The sequence below is a fragment of the Opisthocomus hoazin genome, chromosome Z (genome assembly GCF_030867145.1).
Source record: "Opisthocomus hoazin isolate bOpiHoa1 chromosome Z, bOpiHoa1.hap1, whole genome shotgun sequence".
NCBI lineage: Eukaryota > Metazoa > Chordata > Aves > Opisthocomiformes > Opisthocomidae > Opisthocomus > Opisthocomus hoazin.
In genome coordinates this window covers 47,650,747-47,675,077 of record NC_134454.1, presented here as the reverse complement: position 1 = coordinate 47,675,077, position 24,331 = coordinate 47,650,747, and the positions used below count along the sequence as shown (strand labels likewise).

The 24,331-nt window shown below is 36.3% G+C and overlaps 1 protein-coding gene across 9 annotated transcripts in view; it reads left to right on the top strand.

The window, feature by feature from the left end:
• Nucleotides 1–24,331, top strand: part of ERCC6L2 (ERCC excision repair 6 like 2) — a 113,849-nt gene that overhangs the window by 31,124 nt on the left and 58,394 nt on the right. For 7 of the 9 annotated variants that reach the window (XM_075447046.1, XM_075447043.1, XM_075447044.1 and 4 more), the window contains 5 exons: nt 212–311; nt 3,596–3,748; nt 4,865–4,945; nt 6,766–7,963; nt 8,633–8,787. In XM_075447046.1, coding sequence (XP_075303161.1) covers nt 212–311; nt 3,596–3,748; nt 4,865–4,945; nt 6,766–7,963; nt 8,633–8,787 — 1,687 coding nt within the window. Of the gene's footprint in view, nt 1–211; nt 312–3,595; nt 3,755–4,864; nt 4,946–6,765; nt 7,964–8,632; nt 8,788–8,876; nt 10,005–24,331 lie in introns of those variants that run through there. The other 2 variants (XM_075447047.1, XM_075447050.1) reach the window with 2 other exon arrangements.

Below are 24,331 nucleotides of genomic sequence, written 5' to 3'. Positions count from 1 at the left end.
GACACTAAGGGTAGAGGAAAAGGGAATGAAATACTGAGGAAAATTTGGAAATGTAGAAAATGCCCTCCAGAACCCAACCAGCTCATAAGTGATTTACAGTATTTCTGTTACGTTGGAATGTTTTATTAATTTATTTTACTAACCTGAAGAGCTCTCTATTTTTTTTACTCATTAATTTTATTTTCTTTTTAATATGCCACTGTCCTTGCAGAGCTTATAGGATTGGCCAGTACAAAGATGTTAAAGTGTTTAGATTGATATCCTTGGGAACCGTGGAGGAAATGATGTACTTGCGACAAGTTTATAAACAGGTAAAGTTCACAAACAGTTTAAATTGGGAGCTCTTTTTAGCTGTTTCAGTGACTGAAACCTGAGCTAGCTTATAGCAAAATTGTACTTTACCTTAGTTTTATGTTATATGCTGGTACCTTAATTTATTAAGCAGAGATAAGTCATTTAGCAATTGTCAAAGACTAAGAAAGAATAATATTGGTATTCATTTTTTTCTGTAACTTTTCACAGGTTAGTTATCAATATACATTAATCAGTTTATATGGTGAACTATTTTATTTTAAAAATTGTAAAATATATCTGCAAAAGTTGTAGTTAGTATCTGCAGCAGTCTGATTTAGGCAGCTCTTTCTTCTGAAGGGTTGGAGAAAAAGAGCAAAATCTTGCTAGTGCTATAGAAGAAAAGCAAGAAGACATTGCTAGTTTCCTGCCTTTGAAAACTTCCTTGTAAAAGGAGGAGGAAACAGTTTGTGGTTGCTACTATAATGAAGATAAGACATGATGTTGTCTGCCAGAACACTCAACATGAAATAAATGCTTTCTCTAATTTTTGCTGCTTGCATTAAGAAGTTTAAAAACGCAAGGGGAGGACAAACAAAGTGTGGTTTGAGGGACACATAATCTGGCATCTGTTTCCTGGTGGGATCAGAATTAAAACAAAAATAGGCAAACTCAAACATGAACAAAGAGCAGGCCACAGAGTCATAAGAAACTAGATGAATATGAACATGTTTTGGTTTTGGGTGTTTTTCAGCAGAAGTTGCAAGTTAATAAATAAGATGATTTGGTTTCAGTTAAGATATTGAAATTATGGACTTGTAAACTTGGAGAAGAGAAGAAAATCAGTGACATACGGTTGTCCTGAGGAGTGCATTGCATACTAAAGGCAACGTAGGTCACCTCAGTGGGCAAGTGATACCATGTATTAAAGAAAGCTTTATGAAATGTGATGAATTAACCGAATAATGTCAATTGTTGGCTATACATAGGAAAAAATTGGTGAAGAGTCTTCAGTGACAAGCATCCTCTTGTAGCTGGGTTATTTACAAGTAGGAGGTTGGAGACTGAATGAGTGGGAAATGCAGTAATAGATTGTCATTGTCCTCATGCAGATTTAAGTAAGTGACAAATAAGAATAAAGTTCTAAGGTCAGGTATTTGGACGTGGTATCTGATTTCAGAGCAGATTGTCAGAAACCTCACAGCTGGAAGACAGAGTCTTGAGCTGCTCTCAGTAATGTGTATGGCCTGCTTTGAAATGTTACTTTCAAGAGTTTAACAGTGACTGCATCTTACTTAAATTCAGTGTTTTGTAGAAGCCAAAAAAAAAAATGGAGTTCTGTTTACTCTTGACAAAATGATCTGAATGAAAAAAAGAGGAAACTTGTTAAGAAGAAATTAAAAGTAGTAGGTGATGGGGTGACACACTGACTGGTAATTGGGCAATTTTCAGAGAGTCTGTATCAGAAGCTAATAGTTGAAATCGTATACTAATGAGGTCAGTTAAATATGAAACACAGTAAGTCCAAAATCTACTTTTGAGAGACTAATAACATAATAACATAATAGCTAATAACATAAAAGCTAATAGCTTAATTTTCAAACACATCAGGACCAGGAATTGTATTGCTCTATGGGCGTTACCTTAGCAAGGTTTAAAGGAGTGTTGCAGAAAAATGGCCTGTTTCATTCTTTATATCCACATTCATGGAAAAGCTTAGAAGGCATCCTGTTCCAAAATTTCTCTTGTGCGAACTACTTTTGAGGATTCATTTCAACAGCAAGTATCAGGAGGAGAGGTCTCTGAAAGGCTAGCAAAATGATACGACCAACTATATTCACTACAATTCTGAAGGAGCTAGTCATGCTTCACAGAGGTCTTTGGAGTTGGTGATTTTATAAAGACGATCTGGATTATATTGTCTGTATGGATTTTGAAAAGGCGTGTATAAAACTTCTTGAAAGAGCCTTGTATTGTTTTGGGTTTTGGTTTTTTTTAATTGACTTGTGTTTTTTCAAGTCAAATAAGAAGCAATAAACAGAGTAATTCTAAATCTGGGATTTTTTGTTTTTTTAGTCTATACTTTGATTGCATTCCCTACTATTGATGCTTGAGCACAGTTAGGAAATAGTAAGTTGTGAGGAAAATGCCTTTATCTGCTGTCAAGAATTCAGCAACCATGAGTACATGGGGACGTGTGGCTTTTGGTGAACTACACACATGTGCTGTAAGAGAGCTTAATGTTGTCATCCATCCTTCTCATTAAATGCATTTATGTCAAAATGCTTTATGATTGTAGTGTGTTCTTACTGAAGGATCTGTCCGATTTTAAAACTGCTGAATTTTTTTATTAGTGGTGTTTGGTTGTCTGACCTAGCTATATGTGATTGAAGAATCTGATAAAAATAAAATTGAAATCTAACATAATAGAAACCTGAATAAGTTATGTATGTATCCCAACGTATACTATTGTAAATACCATGCATAATTCAAGAAAGACTAAACTGTGCTTAGCTAAAGTTAAACTGGAATTTGGCGGTATAGTTCCTGGCCTACATAATTCAAAAGATGTGCTGTCTAGGAAGATGCCTATTCAGTGCTAGAACTAGAAGTGAGTAGAACTGAAGAACTACCAACTGCTTAGAGACAGTTACAAAAAATATTACAGGTCTGGTATCCATAAAACCATGGTTTTGACATTCTTCCACTTAAAGTCAAATATACCATTTATGTAAGTATTAAAATTTGCAGTCATTGGAATGTAGCTAAACCTGCCTGGCTTCAAAAATGTTTTAATTCTGCCTGACAAACTATTTACTTGTCTTTGCTTTTCACCTGGAAGATTTTAAGGTCACTTCTGTTTGATCTACTTAGCAAGAGTGCATGATAATTAAAATATTCAGAGGTCAGTAGGAGTAATCTTGTGTCTTTTACTTAATCCTTACCAAGTAAGCATGCAATGCAAAGGGCTATGAAAAAATAGTAAGAATTTAGTATTGAGGAAAGATGAGCAATCAAGATACAGAGGAGTGTCAGTAGTGTATATAGTGGGTGTCTGGTATTAGACAACAGTGAAATAAGACTTGAAATGTTTTTATTTTTTTAATTCAGTAAAACCAAGCAGGTTCATATTATACCACAATCTATTACACCAACATCTGCCAGGGAAATTAAAACAAAATATCCTCCCTTAGGAATTTCTGCCTGTTCCAACTAAAGCTGTGTATATAATGTGAATGCCAGGAAATTCTGACATGTTGCTGAAGCAAACACTTCTGAAATCTCTTGTGTTATTCTGTTTTAGCAACTTCATTGCGCAGTGGTTGGAAGTGAAAATGCCAAGCGGTATTTCGAGGCAGTGCAAGGATCAAAGGAACATCAAGGAGAGCTTTTTGGGATCCATAACCTTTTCAAACTTAGAACTCATGGATCCTGTCTTACCAAAGACATCCTGGAGGTGTGAAGTCCTACCCTTCTACTTCTGTATATTAGTTTTACATTTTTCCTTTCCTCATGAGATATTTCCTTTCAAAATTATGACAAAATACTTTATAAAACAGAGAAACTTAAACAGTACCTGTCTGCAGTGCCTTAAGTAAAATAAGCATGTTAATTTCTTGCTCTGATGTAGACCAGATACATTTCCTTAAATCAAACAAAAAAATGGGAATAGTTTGGATTATAATTTCCAAAAGTTTGCAAATACATTTATTTTCCTAATAAAAATGCTGTAACCTATTTTTGTGAGTTTCACATATTGTAAGCTTTTTGCAGAGATACCTTTTATTCATCAGTAACTCAGAGTGACCTTTTTAAGACAGAATTCTGATCATAGAAATATTTCTTATGGTCATGGTAGCCTGTGTGTAGTACTTTCGAGATGTCAAAAACTGTATAGTAAAGTAGATTTTCTCATGCTAGATTTATAAACGTTACAAGGTAGAATTAAATAACTGAGGCTTCATATTTTAAGGTTCCGTTCTTAGGTGCTCCAGAAAGGCTGTTGGCACAATTCCATAGCATATGGTGCACACTGGTTTTAAGTATATGTGGTATATCCAGCATGTTTGCTGCAGCTATCTTGCATCTTGGAATTTACTGAAGCTTTATTCTAGGTTTCTTTCTGTCCTTCCCTTTATTTTTGTTATTTTGCTGTACTAGGAAGAAGCTGGGGAATGTGATACAGCAGTATAAAGGCAGCATAGCCAAAAGAGTAATGTGGTGTAAGAACATGTACTTTAGGGATATTAAGCTCAGAAGTTCTCTAAATTAAATCTAAATTAATACATGGCATGTATAGCAAGTATTCTGTTTTGGAAAAAAGTTAAAAATTATTAAAGCAGTGAATGCATAAGGATCCTCCCAATTTATGCAGTGTGTTGCTTTTCCTGCCAGTTATGGATTAGGTTAAAGAGCTGTAAGTGCCAAAACGTAAGTCTTATTCTGGACTTTGCTGATGGTACTTCTGATGCTTTTATCTCTGTGGAAAAAAAGAAAAATGATTTTTTCTGGGCTTGCCTTTGTTAACGTGAACAGATACATTTTTTATTCTATACATTCTTGATTGTTTTAGAGGGAAGGGCGAGTAGAAGCAGGAGTCATGACAGCAACTACATGGCTGAAGGAAGAGACTCCTCCATGCAGCTCAGAAAAGGTGAGGTGTCTTTGTAGACTATGGAGGAGAGCATGACAGTCCCTCTAGTTCCTGATACTACAGTGGCAAATGTGGAAAGTATGTTGTTAGGCTGGTAATGCTTTCACCCTAGATGGTACTTGCCACCTTTTATTACCTGCTTACAGTTAGTTTTACATATTTACAGTTTAGTTACAGTTAGTTTTTGCATATTTACTTTTACATATTGTTTTTGCATATTTACTTTTACATATGTTAATATTTTGCATATTACATAACGCATATTACAGTGTTATCTAATGTCATGCTGTCTGTATTTGAAGTGGAATATTCTGAACATGTGGTAATAGGGTATTCTATGACCTTTACAACACTCAGATATCCTCAGTCTGAGCGAAGGTATTCCTAATGTGCTGCTATTGCAGAGCAATATAGTTTACTGAAGTATTGCTCTGTAGTGTCTGAAGAGTGACAGCCTTACGGTATTATATGACACGACATGGTACAATATGACAACCTTCTGCTCAAGAAGTCAGCTGAGAATCAGACACTTACTGTTGTTCAGAATATTTTGGTTAGGAGGTTGTGGAAAGGATTGCAATTGGTATAGAGGACTGAAAAAATGCTTCAGGCTTTGTGGACCTCTGTGGAAGACATAGGCTATTTAGTTGATGTCATCAGGCAGTGATTCCCACCAAATCAGTGGTCTGTTCATTGCTGGCTTTTTTTTTTTTTTTTTTTTTTTTTTTTTTTAATTTAAAAGAACATATCTAATTTTTTCCTTCTGGAACAAGATTATTTCCCCCCTCTCCCGTAAAGGCTGGGTTTAATGGGAGCATTTTTAGACATGTTTTTGACTGAACATTGTGTTCGGATGATTTGTGAAACAAAGAACTAGGTCTACAGTGTGGCCTTTAAAGATTAGATCACACTGAACAGTACTGAAAATTAGCCACTGTCTCTTATGCTTTTTTGAGATTTCTGTGGGTAAACGTCAGTATTAATTTAAATCCGTATTCCATCACTTTGGTCATGACCTCACACAGCTAATACATCACTGTATGGTCATGATCTCACAGTGGATTTGGTGACAAACAGTAGCTTTTTTAGCCTATGTTAAATGCTTTTTTGATAAGCAGGGTGATATCAGGATTAATATTAATTTTAAAAGTTATCTTCAGGTACAAAAGTTTAGTATTTACCCTTCTGACTTTTCATTTACATATTTTCATAACTCTTATCTCAGTAGTACACAGTTTTGGAGTTGTATTCTGGACTTCTGTAGCTTCAAAATGTTTTAAGGGTGCCTGGAGGCACTGCTTGATTCCAGTAGGCCTCAAATAATTTTAAGAGCATAATGTTATGTACTAGTACCTCTTTTAAACTGTGTTAGCCCCCATATACAAGGAGGGTGACAACTGCTGGAAGATTTTTTTTTTAATGAATGTCATTACACACTGTCAAGGTTTGAATCATGAAGTCAGTTTTTGAAGCACCTTTGAAAGACGACAAGTTGCAACGAGCAGTATAAACTAGAAAAATATGGGCGTGGATTGTGAAGACATAGGTTGTTTTAGCAGTGTACAGCATATATATTCCCGTATATTTTTGGTTATTTTCATTTTTCTACTAAAAATTCTGTTCTGACAAAGGCTTTCACGTAATTTGTCTTTATGATTTTTGTATTTGCTTTCTATTTGTGTATTGTAACACTATTTTGTATATTTTCTTTGGCTGAGATAGTGAAAAGCCACTTTTTTTTACACTGCTTTGGAATTAGGTGTGTTGCATCCGTTATTTATGTTTTAAATACCTTTGCTGTAAATTACTTGTATTTCTAGTATGAACAACCAGACTGTAAAGAAGAGAGAGATCCTGGAACCATTCAAGCACAGTTAAAGAGAGAAGGAACAGATTTTTGTGATGACTTTAGTGATGATGATATTCTGGAAACTTCAGTGAAAAAATGTGGTGGAAGGAAGCCTTGCAATGCAAATAATGTAATGGTAACAAAGGGACAGCTTTCCTTAATGCAGTGTGGATTCTCTAAGTTGTTGCAGAGAGAAATTGAAACTACCAGAGAAGAGAGTAATGCTTACAACTCTCATCACTCAAATTCTGATGATCAGACTAGAAGAACAGATGTCAGTAACAAACATAGAGGTTTTCAGAAATGTGAAAGCGATGTGCATGTTTTGGACCATGGGAGACTTTCACAGTCACGAAATGGAACTGATGAACAAGATATGCGTAGCACAGACTGGCTTGTTTTATCAGGCTCTGAGGAGGAAGGGGACAGAGAAAGTGAGGATCAATGCATTTCAAAGCAAAGTAATGTAGTCAGTGAAACTGAATGGAGTTCTGAAGAGAATGATGTTGTCATCTTTCCTACTCAAGTTCCAGCATACCAGCAACCAATGCTTAGTGAAAAAGTTGAAACCTACAGGTCAGCATCCAAAATTTGTGGAGAGTTAGCAGACGAAAAAGATGGATTGGTATTTAAGGGAGACAGTAGGAAACTTGAATTCTATAGTAATGAGTCAAATGTCAGCAAAGTCATGTCTTTTGAAGACATCAAGAACAGCACAAAAGATCTGAGAGGGCCAAGCGACATAAGTGATGAGTCTGATGATATTGAAATTTCTCATAATTCTGAATCACAAAAGTTAAGAACTTTCAGGGTTCCAAAATGGAAAGAAGGATGTGCCCATAGCAGTAGATTAGGTAGCTTCTCCAGATCTCCACTACAATCAAAGAAGCCCAATAGAAAAGAAAAGGAAAGTGATTCTCAGAATATAGATGAATTTTCATCCTCTGAAGATAACTTACCAGTTGAGAAAATTCATGCCAGAAAGCAAAGCTATAAGTGTAAAAGACAGAGGGGAAGAGTTCAGTTTGAGTCTAAAATGCTTCATCCTGTTCAAGATGCTTCTGCTGCACAAATGAAGTCTAGCAATTATGCTGCGCATAGAACTTCTGCAAGGAAGACGGAATTTGAACGTCAAGAGCAAAAAGTGGAATCAATGGACAGATATTTAGGTAACTAAAGTGGTAACATAGGTTTATAATTGTTGGCAGGTTTTATTTTCTTCCTACTATTTTGTTGCAAGATACTAATAAATACTCTGCTAAATTACTTAGTGACGTCTTTCTGTATCTCTCTTTTTACCTGTTAGCGTTGCTTTCCTGTCTTCTGAGGTGATAGGTTGCTTTATAATATTTTGTTAAACACGAATATTCTGTTGAAAGATGCTAAGATGTTATGAATTCACAGATCTAACCATTTGAACTGTAAAACCCTAAGTCTTGACAGGGCTGTTAAGTTTTTTACATGTATGTAAGTTTTTATTTATGTGATTTGGGAATTTGAAATACCATATAGAAGATCTGATTCTGTTAGAGACTTAACTGTAAACATTAATATTGCAGCCATTAAGCCGCAGATGCTTTATAACTTCTCTGTTGTCTGTCTGAAGAAAACCACAAAGAAATGGAAGCAGTATTAAACTGTCTGGATAAAGCTTAATGAGTCTAATGATTATTGTTCATTTCATAGAGCTGAGAAACTTGATGCTGAGTGAAATGATCATGAATTTTACAATTGTAATGTAGAACTTTTTAAAAATTACAGTATCTTTTTCAGTGCAACTGTGTACCTTCAGGGTTTTGGAATAAATCTTTGATTATATATTTTTCCTAATATACCAGATGGTGTTCAAGAAGTGGCATATATTCATTCAAATCAGAATGTGGTTGGATCCAGCAAGGCTGAGAATCACTTGAGCCGGTGGGCAGTGCGGGATGTATTTGAGTTGAAGCAGTTTTCCCAGCTCCCTGCTAATGTAGCAGTCTGCAGTGCCAAGGTAAAGAGAAATGTTTGGGAAATGTTTTTGCTGTATTTATCCTCTTTTTTTCAGCTTAAAAAGCTCTAACAAACTTGTTTTTCTGTTAGCGGCCACCGTGAATGATCAAAAGCCACTGAGGATGGGAGGAGGAGGCTCAAAAGGAGGTCTAATAAATTACTTTTGTGTTTTGTTTTGGGGGTGGTTGTTTTTTTTCCAGTGGCCAACTCTGAAAGAGTTGGGAATTAAGCAGCAGAGCACCCTCTGTGGGATTTTTCTGAGAGAAATGGTAATATTAAAGATCGGATGTTTGAAGTCAAATTCTGCGCCATGTTTTTCTGATTTGAGGCCTGAAAAAACTTCAGTTTGTCCTGGATCCAGTTAACAAAAATCCATTTGCCACAGTACATGCCAGAATCTCTGTGTCATAGAAGGTCAAACATAAATCGATTTGCAGATTTTTTGGGGGTGGGGAGGTGAACAGGGGGGTTGGACACATACGGTTGCTGTAACGAGTTAAAGTAATGGTCATTATCGTCTATGCGTAGTGTCTGAAATGGAAAACTAGTGTTTACTGGGAGTCCTCATTTGCAGCAACGGATGTTTTATGCTTTTTGTTTGTCATGCATCTTGTTCAATTACATTTGGAATACATACAAATCTGCAATAAATTCAGGTACAACTTCCAGGTTTCTGTTCTTATTTCATAGTAGTTTTAATCTACTCTGATTATCTGGACACTTTGTGTGCCTTGTGGTAAATATTTGCCGTTTCCTAGACTGATTCTTGAGATAAACCACAAGCATAGAGTGAGTAATTGGTGAATGTGCAGTTTAGTCTTTACAAACATATTAACAATCACTATAGAAACTGTGGATAGAAGACTGTGTCGTTCTGGGGTGTTGAACATCTGCAGTGGCTAAGAATTTTTTCCAGTGTTGTTGATGTACTGTGTTTAATTAAGCCATTAGCAGAGATGCCAAAGAATTTTTGCACTGGGAAGATCAAATCAGGCCAACCAGTAGAAGTGAGGCCTTTTCAATTCTAACACATTTGCATGAAAATGTCCCTTATTAGCAGAAGATTTGGTAAAAAATACTCAAGAGAGCCTTAAAAAGGTCCTTATTTAATGGTGATGGCTGACAACATTAATAAAATTCAATATAAATGAAAGAAAATGTTCAAGAGAATACTTTGAATAACTGTCTGTTGATCCATCTATGTTCAAAACCAGTTTGTGGGAGTCATTTGTATTGTTCATGTAAATTACATCTCGTTATATAGAATTTGTGTGACTGCAACTATTACAAATCAACCTCTCAATTAACTTCTCAGTCAGTTTTTTTGAGGTATTTATTTTCCACTCAGAAGCAGCAGTAGTATCAATCCTCTCGGAGACTTAAGTAGGAAGAAAAGCATCAGTAATTATGGACAAGGCTACCACTTTCTTTGCTTCCTGTTCTTCCTTTGACGTAGAGGCACTAATCTAGCAACCGTTCCTGGGTGGCTGTCTATTCTTAAATGTGGAGCTTTGAATTATTTTGTGCTCAGCTTAAAAAAAGAGCTGTCAGATCTTCATAGACAACTTTGAAATATAATCTACTTAGAATGTTACTGCTACTATTTTCCTTTTTTCATTGTTTTATTTTTAAAAGCTTTCTAAGAAAAAACATGATCATTGTTGCTCTTCTGGCCATGAGTCTCTGGTCATTTTTCGTTTATTTGTCATCAGTTTAAGCTAAGACATTGACTGTCAGAGCAACTTAGCTGTATTATGAAGAGAATGCTGATTTCAAATGAAGTATAATAAGAAAGCTTTTAAACAGATTAAAGTAGCTTTATGTGTGATACTAAAAATACAGCTTAACAGTTTAAATTGCCATCATTATTTTTGGTAAATAAAATTATAGTATTAAATGCTGAAATGTAAATTGGAACCTCATAGTTATTGAAATTAAAACAAAACTTTTGTCAGCTGAAATTTCTCACTAATGTTGCTTTCTAGCATCATTGTTCCAACGATTTCTCAGAAATTCTGTAGCTGTTTCTATTCTCTCTGGGTATTAATGGTCACATTCTTATTAGAAGTTTTTTTGTAGTGTGTTTATGTTGAAGGTTTATTTGATGGCATCATGAAGGCTCCTAAATAATGCCCTGATAATATTTATGTCTCTGTTAAGTAAATTTATTAAATCATAGAATCATGGAATCATAGAAAGTTTCGGGTCGGAAGGGACCCCTAGAGGTCATCTAGTCCAACCCCCCCGCAGCGGACACTGCTAACTAGATGAGGTTGCTCAGAGCCCTGTCCAACCTGGTCTTGAATGTTTCCAGGGATGGGGCCTCCACTACCTCTCTGGGCAACCCGTTCCAGTGTTTCACCACCCTCATTGTAAAGAATTTCTTCCTTATATCCAGCCTAAACCTGCCCTGTTTTAGTTTAAAACCATTACCCCTCATCCTGTCACTGCTGTCTCTACTAAAAAGATTGTCCCCATCTTTCCTATAGGCTCCCTTTAAGTACTGAAAGGCTGCAATGAGGTCTCCCCGCAGCCTTCTCTTCTCCGGGCTGAACAAGCCCAACTCTCTCAGCCTGTCCTCACTGGAGAGCTGCTCCAGCCCTCGGATCATTTTTGTAGCCCTCCTTTGGACCCGCTCCAACAGTTTCATGTCCTTCTTGTGCTGAGGGCTCCAGAGCTGAACGCAGTACTCCAGGTGAGGTCTCACCAGAGCAGAGTAGAGGGGCACAATCACCTCTCTCGACCTGCTGGCCACGCTTCTCTTGATGCAGCCCAGGACACGGTTGGCTGCCAGCGCACATTGCCAGCTCATGTCCAGCCTTTCGTCTATCAGTACCCCCAAGTCCCTCTCGGCAGGGCTGCTCTCGATCCTTTCATCCCCCAGTCCGTATTGCTACCGGGGATTACCTCGACCCAGGTGTAGGACCTTGCACTTGGCCTTGTTGAACTTGAGGTTCACACAGGCCCACCTCTCCAGCTTGTCCAGGTCCCTCTGGATGGCATCCCGTCCTTCTGGTGTCTCGACCGTACCACTCAGCTTGGTGTCATCTGCAAACTTGCTGAGGGTACACTCGATGTCGCTGTCCATGTCATTGATAAATATATTGAACAGCACCGGTCCCAGTACGGACCCCTGAGGGACTCCACTTGTCACTGGTCTCCATCCGGACATTGAGCCGTTGACCACTATCCTTTGGCTGCGACCATCCAACCAATTCCTTATCCACCGAACGGTCCACCCATCAAATCCATGGCTCTCCAATTTCGAGAGAAGGATGTTGTGGGGGACCATGTCAAAGGCTTTACAAAAACTCAGATAGATGACATCCATTGGTTTTCCCTTGTCCACTCTTGTGGTTACACCATCATAGAAAGCCACTAGGTTGGTGAGGCAGGACTTGCCCTTGGTGAAGCCATGCTGGCTGTCTCGAATCACGTCCCTGGCCTCCATGTGCCTTAGCATATCTACAGCTGGAGGGATTTTACCCTCCTGGTCTCCTTCATGCCATCCATCGACTCGGGAGGGATGAGGAGAGAGGTTGCCAGTGAAGACTGAGGCAAAAAAAGTTGTCGAGTACCTCAGCTTTTACTGCTAAGTAGGACTGATGAAAGGAGGATCTCACTTCATAGATAGATCTCTTTGGGACAGAAGTCTGTGCTGTTCAGTTCATCTATGCCAGCTCTGTCTTCCTGCTTTGCAATTTTGCTCTGCAGTCTGTCTATAATAATGCATTTCTGAATTAATATAAATACATTTTTCAAGGACTAGTATCTCTGGGGAAAAGGATGCAAGGACACTTAAAAACTAACAAAGTGTTCCATTGAAGTGTTTGAGTTGTAAGTTGGGAAATAACAGGTTTTCCTGCAGATCTTGGCTGAAGACTGAGTGAAGTATTTTTGCTTACTGCTTACATGTGAATCTAGAATGACAGGGTAATAATGTTAGAGTAAGTAATAAGCAAAAAAATAATAAATGCTAAGCAAAACTAATCAATTAAGATAACCTCTTGTAAGAACACTAACATTTTGTTGATTTCTTCCTATTGGCTAGTCATCTAATCATACTTTGACCACTAAATTCTTGTGATCTTTTACATTCTAGGTTAAGTTCTTTAGTTTCAGTAGCTAGTTTATGGATATGAGATAAATGAGAGTAACAGCAAAAATAAGTTGCTGGAAAGCAATATGGAAGAAGTCATCTTATTGGTTTTCTGAGTGCAGTAGATAAAAGGGATATAAATGAGGTTTGTTAGTGCTTCCTGTATTGCGGAAGCATGGAGAATAATATCACTTGAGTTGTAGAAACTGCTTAAAACTGGAGCAGACTGCAAAATCTGTGAGGACTCTTCCTTCAAGGTGAGAGAGGTTGCATGGGAAGAAGATCCTTGAGAGCCAAGGTAGAAGGGATGGGAGGCAGGGAGTTTTCTTCCTCAAAAGAGAACTGTGAAGGTATGTAGAACATCTTATTTAAGAACATAAGTAAGTAAAGAGTAAGTAAGCTTTGATTTAATTTGGCTATGAAAAGGGTAAGATTTGAACTTTGGGATAAGAAAAGATGTTTGTCTTGGTGATAGTCTCTTTCCGTAATTTGACTTCAGAAGGTCTGTGTTAGATCTGGACTGTTGGCACTAATGTAATTCACAGTAAAACCTCTCTTACCATTTTATATTGTGGGTTTCAACCAAGCGTGGTGTTTTTTTTTATCCAGTAATAAGTAGTCAGTCTGTCCTTAATGTTACTTGTGCTACCTTTTCTCTGAAGTAATAGAACATATTATTTTAACCTGCCATTATTCTGTGCCATTAAAGGCTTAAAGGAACAAAATCTTGGTGGTTCTTATGCGAAATAGGTCTTGCTGCTATTTCTTCTGTTCTTAACTTGCTTTGTGCTCCAGGTTCCCTAGCAGTCCTGGTACATGGCTTCAAGTCTGCTGCAGAGCCTTTGACTCTCCTTTCTCCTGAGGTGGTAGGAAGTGCAGTCATACTCTTTATTTTTGTTTATTTTAAAAGGAATTGTGTAAATTGACTAGGTTAGCTAGAATATTCATGTTTATAATAATGAATGTTTGTTTATTGTGTATTTCTATAAGTTCTGTATGACTGTTGAAAATACAGTTAAGTAACAGCAATCAGAATATAACGTCTGCCATCAAGAAACAAAAATAGAACATCATGAGAGCTGTCTCACAATTTATGAGCTGTGAAAGGTGAGATAAAATCTAAAAATAGTAAAAGTAACATTATTAAGTATGCATTAATACAAGCAGGAGAATAAACCATATTTTGGTTGAATATCATTAGGCAAAACAAGTGCTGACCAGCATTTGAACTATTTGAAGATAGTTTGTATATGACAATAGTAGAAGCAAACAGATTTGAAAGATTTTATCACATGATGCTGAAGAAACTAAAATAAATTGTGGTTTGCGGAATATATGCCCTTTATCACAGAAGTCCATGGGATTGCATAAAAGTGGAAGAAGATTCTGTAACTGTAGGTGAATTGGCTTAGCATTTTCAGTGAAGAGAGATACTGTTGTCGTGTTATAGAGGGAGCTTTTGACAGTGAGGTTGGAACTAGATGATCTTTAAGGTCTCTTCCAAGCTGAACCAGTGAGTGAGCGAGTCTGAGAAAGTTATCTACAGCAGTGGATATCTGCTTATACTTTATTTTGCAAGTATAATCAGGGAGGTACTTAAAAGACTAACAATCTTTTTAGATAGACACTGTATTTATATACTTAGTAGTCTACATTTAAGAGATATCTAGAATTGCAGTAAAAATATTTTAACTTACTACCAGCAGTTCCTGAGTTGTTATCCTGTGTCTGCAGATTGTCCATATGCTGACCATTGACAACAACTTGCAGTGTCAAATCAATGTAGATTTTGAGAATAAAGGACAGAAAAACAGTGTGATAATTAACCCTCAAACAGTTGATGTTTCTGGTGGTGTTTCTTTTGTGGAAGGCACTGAAGCATCTATAGAGATGTTTAAGAGCTTCAGTAATCGAAATGAAGCCAGGGATTTTTGTTCCATGCAGACAGCTGTTCCTGAAGAAACACTGGAGATAAAGATTATAAATCTCAGCTTCCTCTGTAGTTCCAAATATTTATTGTACATCCCAGAACTTAAGTGTCTCAGAAAGCAGTCAAGTGTCTCTTTGCTCTGATTATCTGTAATCTTTCATAGCAAGTCATAAGTGTTAAGGCAGAAATTATGGTCAGTTCTGTGACACCACGATGTGGGAAGAATCACGCCAGGGTTCAGTATGCTGGACATCTGAAGGTAGAAAATGCATGTCATTTAGTGCAGCAGCTATGCACTCCATTAAAAATTACTGAGATCTGGTCTTTGTTGCTTCCTTATGCATATGGCTACAAAATATACTTGATCTGCTGTTTCAGAGAAGATTGTTAGTAACAAGGATTTTCTGGTCTACTGTGTAGAAGTCTGAGTGAAGAGGATTATATTAAAAATTATCTATTGGAATAAATAACTTGGTTTTCTTGCACTATTTTGTGTATTTTTTTTAGGCTGATTTAATAATGTTGAGTCATCTTTGTTCTGCATTTAAACTTCAAGTCTTCTGTTTGCACATGTGCAAGTAGACGGTTAAAAATTCATTGTTTTTTCACAAAGCAAGTGAAAGATTGTCTCTGTTAGCCCATTACTATCTGTTCAGAAGGTAGTTCTTCATATTGTTTTTCATCTGTCTTATGTAACTGTAGAAAGAAAGACACTGAGAACAAAAGTTTCTCAAAGAAAACATATGAAACGAACCTGTAAACTGGACATGGTGGACTTAGAAAGCCAGACTATAGTTTTCAGAGCAGACCTACAGGTATTTCAGCGTTTCAGAGAGAAAAAAAAAAGTCTTGAGTCTTTCCTGTGACATTTTGCTCTTGAAGACCTCGGTTATCTACTGAGTGTTTTTAGAGGTTTTGGGTTCTTGACTGTTTTGTTTTTTGTTTTTTTCTGGTAGGTTCCAAGTTCCAGAGCAGTCTGGTTGATTTTCAGTGCTGGAGCTTGTTACTTTATTTTTGGGGTAACTTGCACTGTTATTTGTAAAGCTTTTCCTTTGCTACCATAAGAAATGGAAGCCTCCCAGAGGCAAGATAAGTACCTACTTTTAACGTTTCTAGTCTATTCTGAAGTAAATGACTGTGTTCCTTAATTTCCTAATTAAGTTCTGTGTTAATTGGCAAAAACAGCCTATGTGAAATGTTTTATGTAAGTACAGAAGTCTGGAATAGGCATTCACTAGTTCCTATAAAGTTGAATTTGTGTAGTATTTCTTCAACAGAAATCGTGGGGGCAGGGGGGGTTAGAGCATGGGTAAGACTTTAGAGGAGGCTTGGAGACTTCACAAAAAAAGACAAAAAATGGGAACAGAGCATACTAAATTTGAGAAACTGATGATGTCCCACGTTAGAGCTAATTTGTGCTTTTTAATATATGGAAAAGTATTAGTCACAAGAGCTTTTACTGTACCTGTTGAATATGTGGAGTCTCTCTTTTTTTCAGTCAACTACATATTTTCAACGTAAGTTTACTTAAAGTTTTAATGAAAAGAAATGTACAAAGACAGCCATTCAATTGAGGATTAATCACTATGGCAACAGAAACGTGGTGACTGAAAAGGGGGAGGATGTATTCTCCCCTCAGCTTCCTGCCAGCTGTCATATTCAACCTCTGCGGCATGAATTCAGGCCAAAATATAGACTGTGACCAGCTCTAAGAAACTATATCTGTATTTTTATAAATTGGTACAAGAATTGCACTATAAAAGAAGACTTAATCCTCTGAATTGGATGACAGACATTTGGCACTCTTGCCAGTGTTTGACAGAGAAATAACGGGATGCTTTGTAGTAAAACCTGGATTAATGGTAAACCCCTCTTTATGTTATTGCAATGTGGTGTAAATGAGAGAACTAAGCATGCTGTCAGCCTAGGAAAAAACATGCCCTTTCTATCTCCAGTACAGATTTAAGCGCTGTTGAGAATACTGTAAATACAAAAGTTGTGTTATTAAGAACTTCTCTTTATCGTATTTGTACTACATTGACATTTCGTAGATTATTTAAACAAAGACTTTCTGTCAGTTACAGTTAACTCTGATTGCAGTGTGTTTGTACAGCTTTCAGATTCAACAAGTTTAGATAGTTGTTTACAAAGAGTAGAATAGGCTTTTGGGAGATAACATTCCATTATCCTTGCTCTTCTAGGATGGAGAATGGTATTCAGCTTTAGAATAATTGTTCCCAAATGACTGGCCTGCAATGCTGCTTTATTGAGTTTATAGTTTCAGTTTACAATGGAATTAACCATTTCAGTGTGCCTTTTGGTTTTTGTGGGTTTTTTTAAAATGCAGTGAATTCGTATGTGACATTCTGGGAAGCATGTAGTTGCGTATTCATTATGTACATGTATAATGGCTTTTGGTTTTGCTGCTGTTTGATGGAGGGCTGAGAGCCCAAAAGAAGATAGGCGCAAGTCCGCAGGCTTCTGCTGGAATAAGGAATTACCTTAGCTTTGAATTCCAAGACAGGCTATTTATCTCCTCTCGTTCTCAGCAGTAATAATAACTATATTGATTTATGGGTAGATTTTTTGGTGCAAGAAAGTCACATGGCTTATAGGAGTGCTGTTTGTTAAGGAGTCAACAAATTAAACAGCTATCAGTGAGAAATTCTTGCTCTGTTACCTGACTGGAGAAGAAACACTCAGAAGCAAATGCAAAATAGAGAGAACACAATCTGTCCTCAATTGACTTAGTAGCCAATTCTCCAACACCATGCAAAAGATTAGGGTTTATGGAATGTCTCAGTTTATACAAGAAGAAAAGCTAGATATGACAACCAGAGGAAAATAACTACATACTACTCTGCTAAAACTTCTTTACGTTTATCAGCAGTTTTAGCTAAAGACTGGTCTCTCGGTGTTGAAAGAATATTTTGGACCCAGAAGAAGTCTTAACGTTTTTTGTAGCTTGAAGAATATTTCAGCTATTGGTCTCCTGTGGTACAAACAAATGTTAGATACCTTTATATTCAGAGCCAACGTCCCCAGTAGCTTTGTTTAGTTCAGAAAGTTTGAATATAAATGTGATTGTCCTAGAGTATTCTAAAATTTTAAAGTTTTCTATGACAAGTGAGACACTGACTATTAGCTATACAATTAACGTCTAATTCTCATTCTACAATCCTGTTTCCTTAGTACAAAAGACAAATTCAGTTTGGGTGACACTGCTTTTCAATTAAGAAAGTCAAATTCAGAGGGAAAATTAATGTCTATGTCAAAAATCATTCTAAAATGTGATAAGATGTAGGCTTATTTCGAACTCTGAGGTGTGTAAGTCACCGTAACCCTCTGAAGTACATTGTTCAGTAGTGTATCCTCTGTAAGTAGAAGAGCAATTCTGCTTTATTTGAGAATCAGATGAAAGTAGAGACATTCTCATTATTTGGTAACTTTTTTTATTATCTTGACTATGTGGACCTCATTTTTAGAGAAACTACATGAAGTTTCATGTGGACACTGTTATACTGTGTCTTCTTTGGGTTTCAGAATAATTTAGGAAGAAATTCTTGTTTGGCGTGTGTATGTGTAGAAGAGAGAAGGAAACACCAAGAACAGTCAGGTAGCAAACATTTCGGGATATATATGTATGTCCTGACAAGCAGAGGAAAGAAAGGTAAAATAAATAAATAAAATCTGTATTTAAGAATAGCGCGTGTTCAAGACAAGCATATACAAAGGTCATAATAATTCATATGTATTATGGGGAAAAACTCCCAGGGAAAAAAACAAGGAAAACTATAAGGGGAAAAAAGATTAAGTGAAATATTTTAGAATTGTAATTTGGGTAGATAAATTCATTATAATGCAGTAAGTATTGCCTCATTAAAATAATAACAAACATGCAAACCCCACTGCAACTCACAATATATCTGGAAAGTCATGCATTTCCTCAGGTTTTGAGGGGAGTGGGAGAATAAAGTAGAACATTGCATAAGGGTTTGTTACTTGCTTGCAAGCTGTGTTTTAAGAGGACAGTCATACTGAATTGACTGTGTTTCATGCTTTTGTATGATTTAGGTGACTGCAAGGCAGCTAGAAATTTGAGGCTACCTTTCTTGTTTGTTTTAGAAATGAAAACAAACAACGAAACTGTGCGGTGGAAAGTATCCTGAATATCTGGCAGCAGTGGTTTCATGCATACCTGAAGAGAAAAGCCTGTTAACACTGTTTCAGCTGTGAGTGGGGAAGTCATAGGGGTTATTGTGGACTTGAAGTCAGTTATTTGGCAAGATACTTACCATAGTGATACTTTGGGTAGTCAAGACAGTACAAGAGAGGAAGATTCTGAGACATAATACAACTATGGCTGATAAATAATTATGCAGCCGTGTTTTCAACTTCATATTCAGGCTTTTGAAGGACATCATTGTCCTCTAAGTCTGGTGACTTGAATTGTCACAAACTTGAACCAGCTTGAAAAAACACGTCTCTGAATCTGTTTCTCTTTTTTGCTCTACTCATCTTACTCCTAGCCTCTTCTCACTTGCTCTCCCACACATTTACATTTTGCTGTATTTAAAAAGATAAACATTGCTGTCTTTTGCCGTGATTGAAGGGGCTAAAGAGAGGAAAAGGGAAGTCAAAGGCTTAAGGTGATCAGTCATCCCAGTCGTGTCTGAAGATGCTTATACATGGATTAACATTCATTACTCCAGAGTGTAGAACCACCTCTTTGTGCCTGTTGTAGGAAGAACAGATACTGAAATTTTGTACTGTCAAAGATAGACAATAATTGGTTTTGCTAGGTGTATACTGTTTTTAAAACTCCTGCAACTATGCAGCAGGAGACAGATTGTCACATAAAGCTAAGAGTTGTTGCAGATTCAAGATGGAATCCCTCTGTAGAAGTTACTGCTGTATTGTGGCACTTAAGTTCTTGCTTGATGCTCAGCTCCATGTCTTCATTCTTCTTGAAGAGCATTACCCTGAAGCATGAACTGGTGTGGGACTCTAAATGTGCAGGTGCTGCCATTTTTGCTGAACTCTTGATTACAATCTGTATGTAATATGTAACTCAAAGAAATGGGAACTCATTACTGGTGTCCAAAACTTGCTATATACTTTTAAGAGTAAGAGACGTGCGCTACAAAGAAGAAATGGTAGAGGAACACATCTTCTATGGTAGGAGGTTATAATGTGTTTATGTTGAAAACCCCATAGACTAAATGGAACACGAAAGGTGAAAATAAATGCTTTCTTTGATGTATTTTTTCATGTGTGGTAAGAGTACCCAGCTTTTCTGAATACTTTTGAAACTATTTTCTGCACAGCTACATAGTAATACCCCTTCTTTCCCAATGCAATGTAAGGAAAGCCTCTTCAGAGTAAGTGCAGTAAATGAAGAGGGAATACAATAAGAAAGCAAGTGTAAGACGGGAATGAATGGCTGCACTTTTACATTTTATTTTCCCTGGTTTGCAATAGGACTTCACAATTTCATTGTATTGTACTTTCATTAACTTTATTTCTTTCCATTTACTGGGATATTTTCTCTACTATAACTTTTCTCACATAATTTTTTGAATCCAAAAAATGTTGCCTTCTACTAAACAACTTGCATCTGTGGCCCTTTGTCTTATATGTATGCCTTTGAAAATAAATTGTTTATATTTTTTGGCCTTAGTGTGAAGATTTTTTGACAATGGAGAGATGCACCAAGTTGAATAAAACAGTAAAATACTATATTCAGTAACTCAGTAGACTTTTTTTGTCTTTGATATTAAAGGAATTATTTTGCTGCACCTTTTTCCCCCTGCCAAGGCACTGGTTTGAGAAAGGAGAAAACGTGAAGAATGCAGGAATGTATAATGGTGTTACAGATAATTCAGTATGGGTGCACTTAATTTGTCAGATGACCAGTAAATATGTGGTCAAGTTTGTGTGAAACTTTTCCACTTTGAACAGTTGAAATTTCATAACATACACTGCAAATGCATAATGTCTTCAATATAGTTAAACATATAGTAAAGACGAAGTGCTTTCGTGATTCCTGCCAATCTTTTTGTAACAATTGTTTTAAAATACATACAGCAGATACTATATGCTAAACTAGTTTTGCATCATGTGTATTTCAAAAGGCTAATCAGCAGATGTGCTATGCAGTGCATGAGGAATAAGATTTAACACACAGTATGCTTGCGTGTGATGGTATAATGATTGGCAAGAGTGTTTTTGGATTTCTATACTGTGATTTTTAGTTATCACTCAGAATAACCTGTCTCTAATCATCTGTTTGAAACTTTTAAACATATTTAAATTTTAAAGTGAGAGAAAAACATGCAATTACTTATTCAGGCACTGGATGGAATCTTAATTCCAGGGAAAAGAATTTGTGTCGCTATTTATGCAATTTGAGTTTTTCGACTGTTTTTCTTCTTCCTGTGTTAAATTGGTTAACATTTTTCTGTACTTATGTGGCTGAGCCATAAAGTAAAGACAGACTTGCTGTTTGGTGAAAGAGTTGGATTTGTTTGACAAAATATTGACTTGTTCTTCTTACTTCTCATTTCTTTCTTTCTATTGAATCACTTTTTTTTTCTAGTCCTGAGATATGCTTGTGGACTGATGACTGTTGTCTTTCCAGTTTTCCAGTAATGATTGAAAATGCTGTAGTCGGATCTTTTATCGTTAAAATGTGCTTTCAAGAAGTTCAGCAACACTTGTACTTACCTAATTATATTAATTAATATACAGTACTTTAAAGATTAGGAGCATAAATGGACAGAATACTTCTGCGGAAGGATTTTTGTTTCCTTATTCCATTCTTTCGGTCGTAGCATTTATGAATTAATAAAGAGTCTGAGATTCGATAATATAAATAGATGGTTAAATGTGCTAGAATCAATAGTGTAAGAACAAGAGTCAGAGGTTCCTAGCTGAATCAAATTGTGTTAATTTGAGTCTTGCTTGGCAAGATCATCTTATGCATATGATACGCTTGGTAATTCAGATGAACAACACCAGTGCTGTAAAGTCAACATGGGATTTCATGTAGGGGCAAGCAATGGGACACACACACAAAGGTAGAGGTAGAGAAAGTGGTCGAAGAACAAAAAATAGAAAACTGTTGAAAGGAAATGTGTATCATAAAATAGATTTCAATTGATGAGTTAGAAGGCAAATACTGAAAGAGAATCGGAAAGATATTGGCCATGAGAGGGAAGAACTAAGAAGAGTAATACATGAAGTCAAATTCAAAATGAAGTAATGTGGACAGTGCTGGAATGTTGAGCGAAGTTTTCACTTTTTTTAATGGTAATGCTAGCAGGAAGATACAGGGAATATTTTCATCTATATGTGTGTAAAGCTTACCTTTGCCTGAAGCCTCAGCTATGTATTGTTCAGAGTAAGGAACTTCAGACCTGACCTTTGATGAACAGGAAGACATCTGAAGAAAAACTGAAATAAGTGTTTTAGTATTACTGACAAAATGTTTTATTGTTTTCAAAAAGAAATTATTGGATTTGAGGCTAGATTTAAGTTGGCAAACTTTCAAAACCATTCAGAAGTTCAGCAGAGCCAGTTGTTGTGTTCCAGCCTAACTGGGTGCCGTGTAATCAATTGGCTTTGCTCCAGAGCGCTGAGAATTTTTTCAAGAGTAACACAGTGGCCACGGGCTTTCACTGGCATTAGCTCCTGCAGTTCTTGGGGTAACTTGTGTATAGTAACTTTTTCCTCCTTCAGGAAAAAACTTTGAGCAGCTGGTTTAGGTAGAAGAAGAGAAGCTCTTTGTGTGTTTATGGTAGTGTTTTGCTGTTGCCCTTTCGGATTTGGCATTGGGGTCGATGCACTTAAAAGTTTTTTACTTCCAGAATTAAATAGGCCATTTGTGAGTTTATTTGCAATATGCAGTACTTTTTACATTAATTCTGATTGTCTGCAAAGACAAGCAATTTTACAACTTTCAGTGTGTTTATAACATTTGGGTTTTTTTCCAAGGAGATTTTTTAACCTTCTGTGTTTAAATAGATGTGTAATCCAGAGTATTGCTGCCTCATATACTTTGGTCTTGTTTAATAAGAGGTAGATGGATGCACATTTAGGAGGGTCTAAAATACATTGAAGAGAGACATTGATATGGTTAGGCTTGTGTTCTATGCAAGTTATGCTTTCTTGAATTAAATGATACATCCCTGTTTTCCTGACAGTGACGAATACACTAGGTCTTGCCATAATGAGATCTGAATACTATAAATTCTTTTCATGTAAAAATTCCATCAGAATAGATATATTTTAAAACCAGTATTATTTTCTTCTTCCAAAAGACATTTTCCAAGTAGAGTTCGGCATTACTTATGCATATCTTGGAAAAAAAAAAAAAAGGTAAACATTTTAAAGGCATACAGAATTGGCAAGATAACTGTAGAATGTTTATGCTGTAAATAAAATCTACTCATTCAATTGTAATTTTGTTACTGTCATCATAACATTGTTATTGGAAGATTTTTTAATCTTAATTGGGGCCTTGATTTCAGTTTTGTGTGGTATAGCTTTTAATAATTCAGTGAAATTTTAATCTTTTGAGTTGTGCATTTAGCTTAAAGAGTGAAAATTTATGCCTGTAGGTCCCTTACTACTGACATCTCTCTCTGTATGCTAGTTTGAGGTTACTTGCCAAAGTAATGGATTGAGAACAGATGTGAGATCCTAAAGCTCCAGAACATTGTGAACAAGCCATGGAAATAAAGGAAGTGGACATGGATCAAACAGAAACACATTGGAAAGAAACATTGTAGATCCAAAACCAAATTTTGAACTGCAGATGACAAGGTGTGAACGCAGTTCGTGTTTTCATCTCTCAGGTGGTGTTAGTAGGGGAACTGAGGATATCACTAAGCAGTTATTCTTTCCCCTAATCTCATTTAGAGGGGCGGGCAGGAAGGTAATGTTGCCTTTCTAATTTTCCTCTTCCCCCCCACCCCGCTTCAAACACATTCTTTAATTTTCACATTTCCCTTGTCTTGCGTTTTGGGAAAGGGGAAATTTTGACAAGAATTTGTGAGAATTTCTGAAAAATAACTAAAGTGTAGATAAGATTATATTTCTGTGCAAGATGTGGACTGTCAATGCACGATGAGTTGATCTGTAACATAATCTTCTTGAACTTGATTAAAACATTAGCTTTTCATGACCATTACATTTAAAATTTTAATCTTCTCAGTTTTAATCTTATCAGTATTATAAGTGTAATGTGTAATTTTTTTTCTATTCATTTACAGGTAAGTATAGTGATACCCCTTTCAAAAGTATCTTTACAATTCTTAATAATTGTGTGTGCGCTCTACAGATTGTGATATTGACAAAAATTATTTTGCTTTAACTTTGGTATCTTTGAATAGTGTTGTGATTGTTTATAGTTTTTCTTTAAGTGTTAAATTGCTGAAGTAACAGAGTTCTGAATACGTGCTGTGCAAAAATTTGTAACATACTTTAGCAAGCAGGAAGCAGTGAATCCAAATA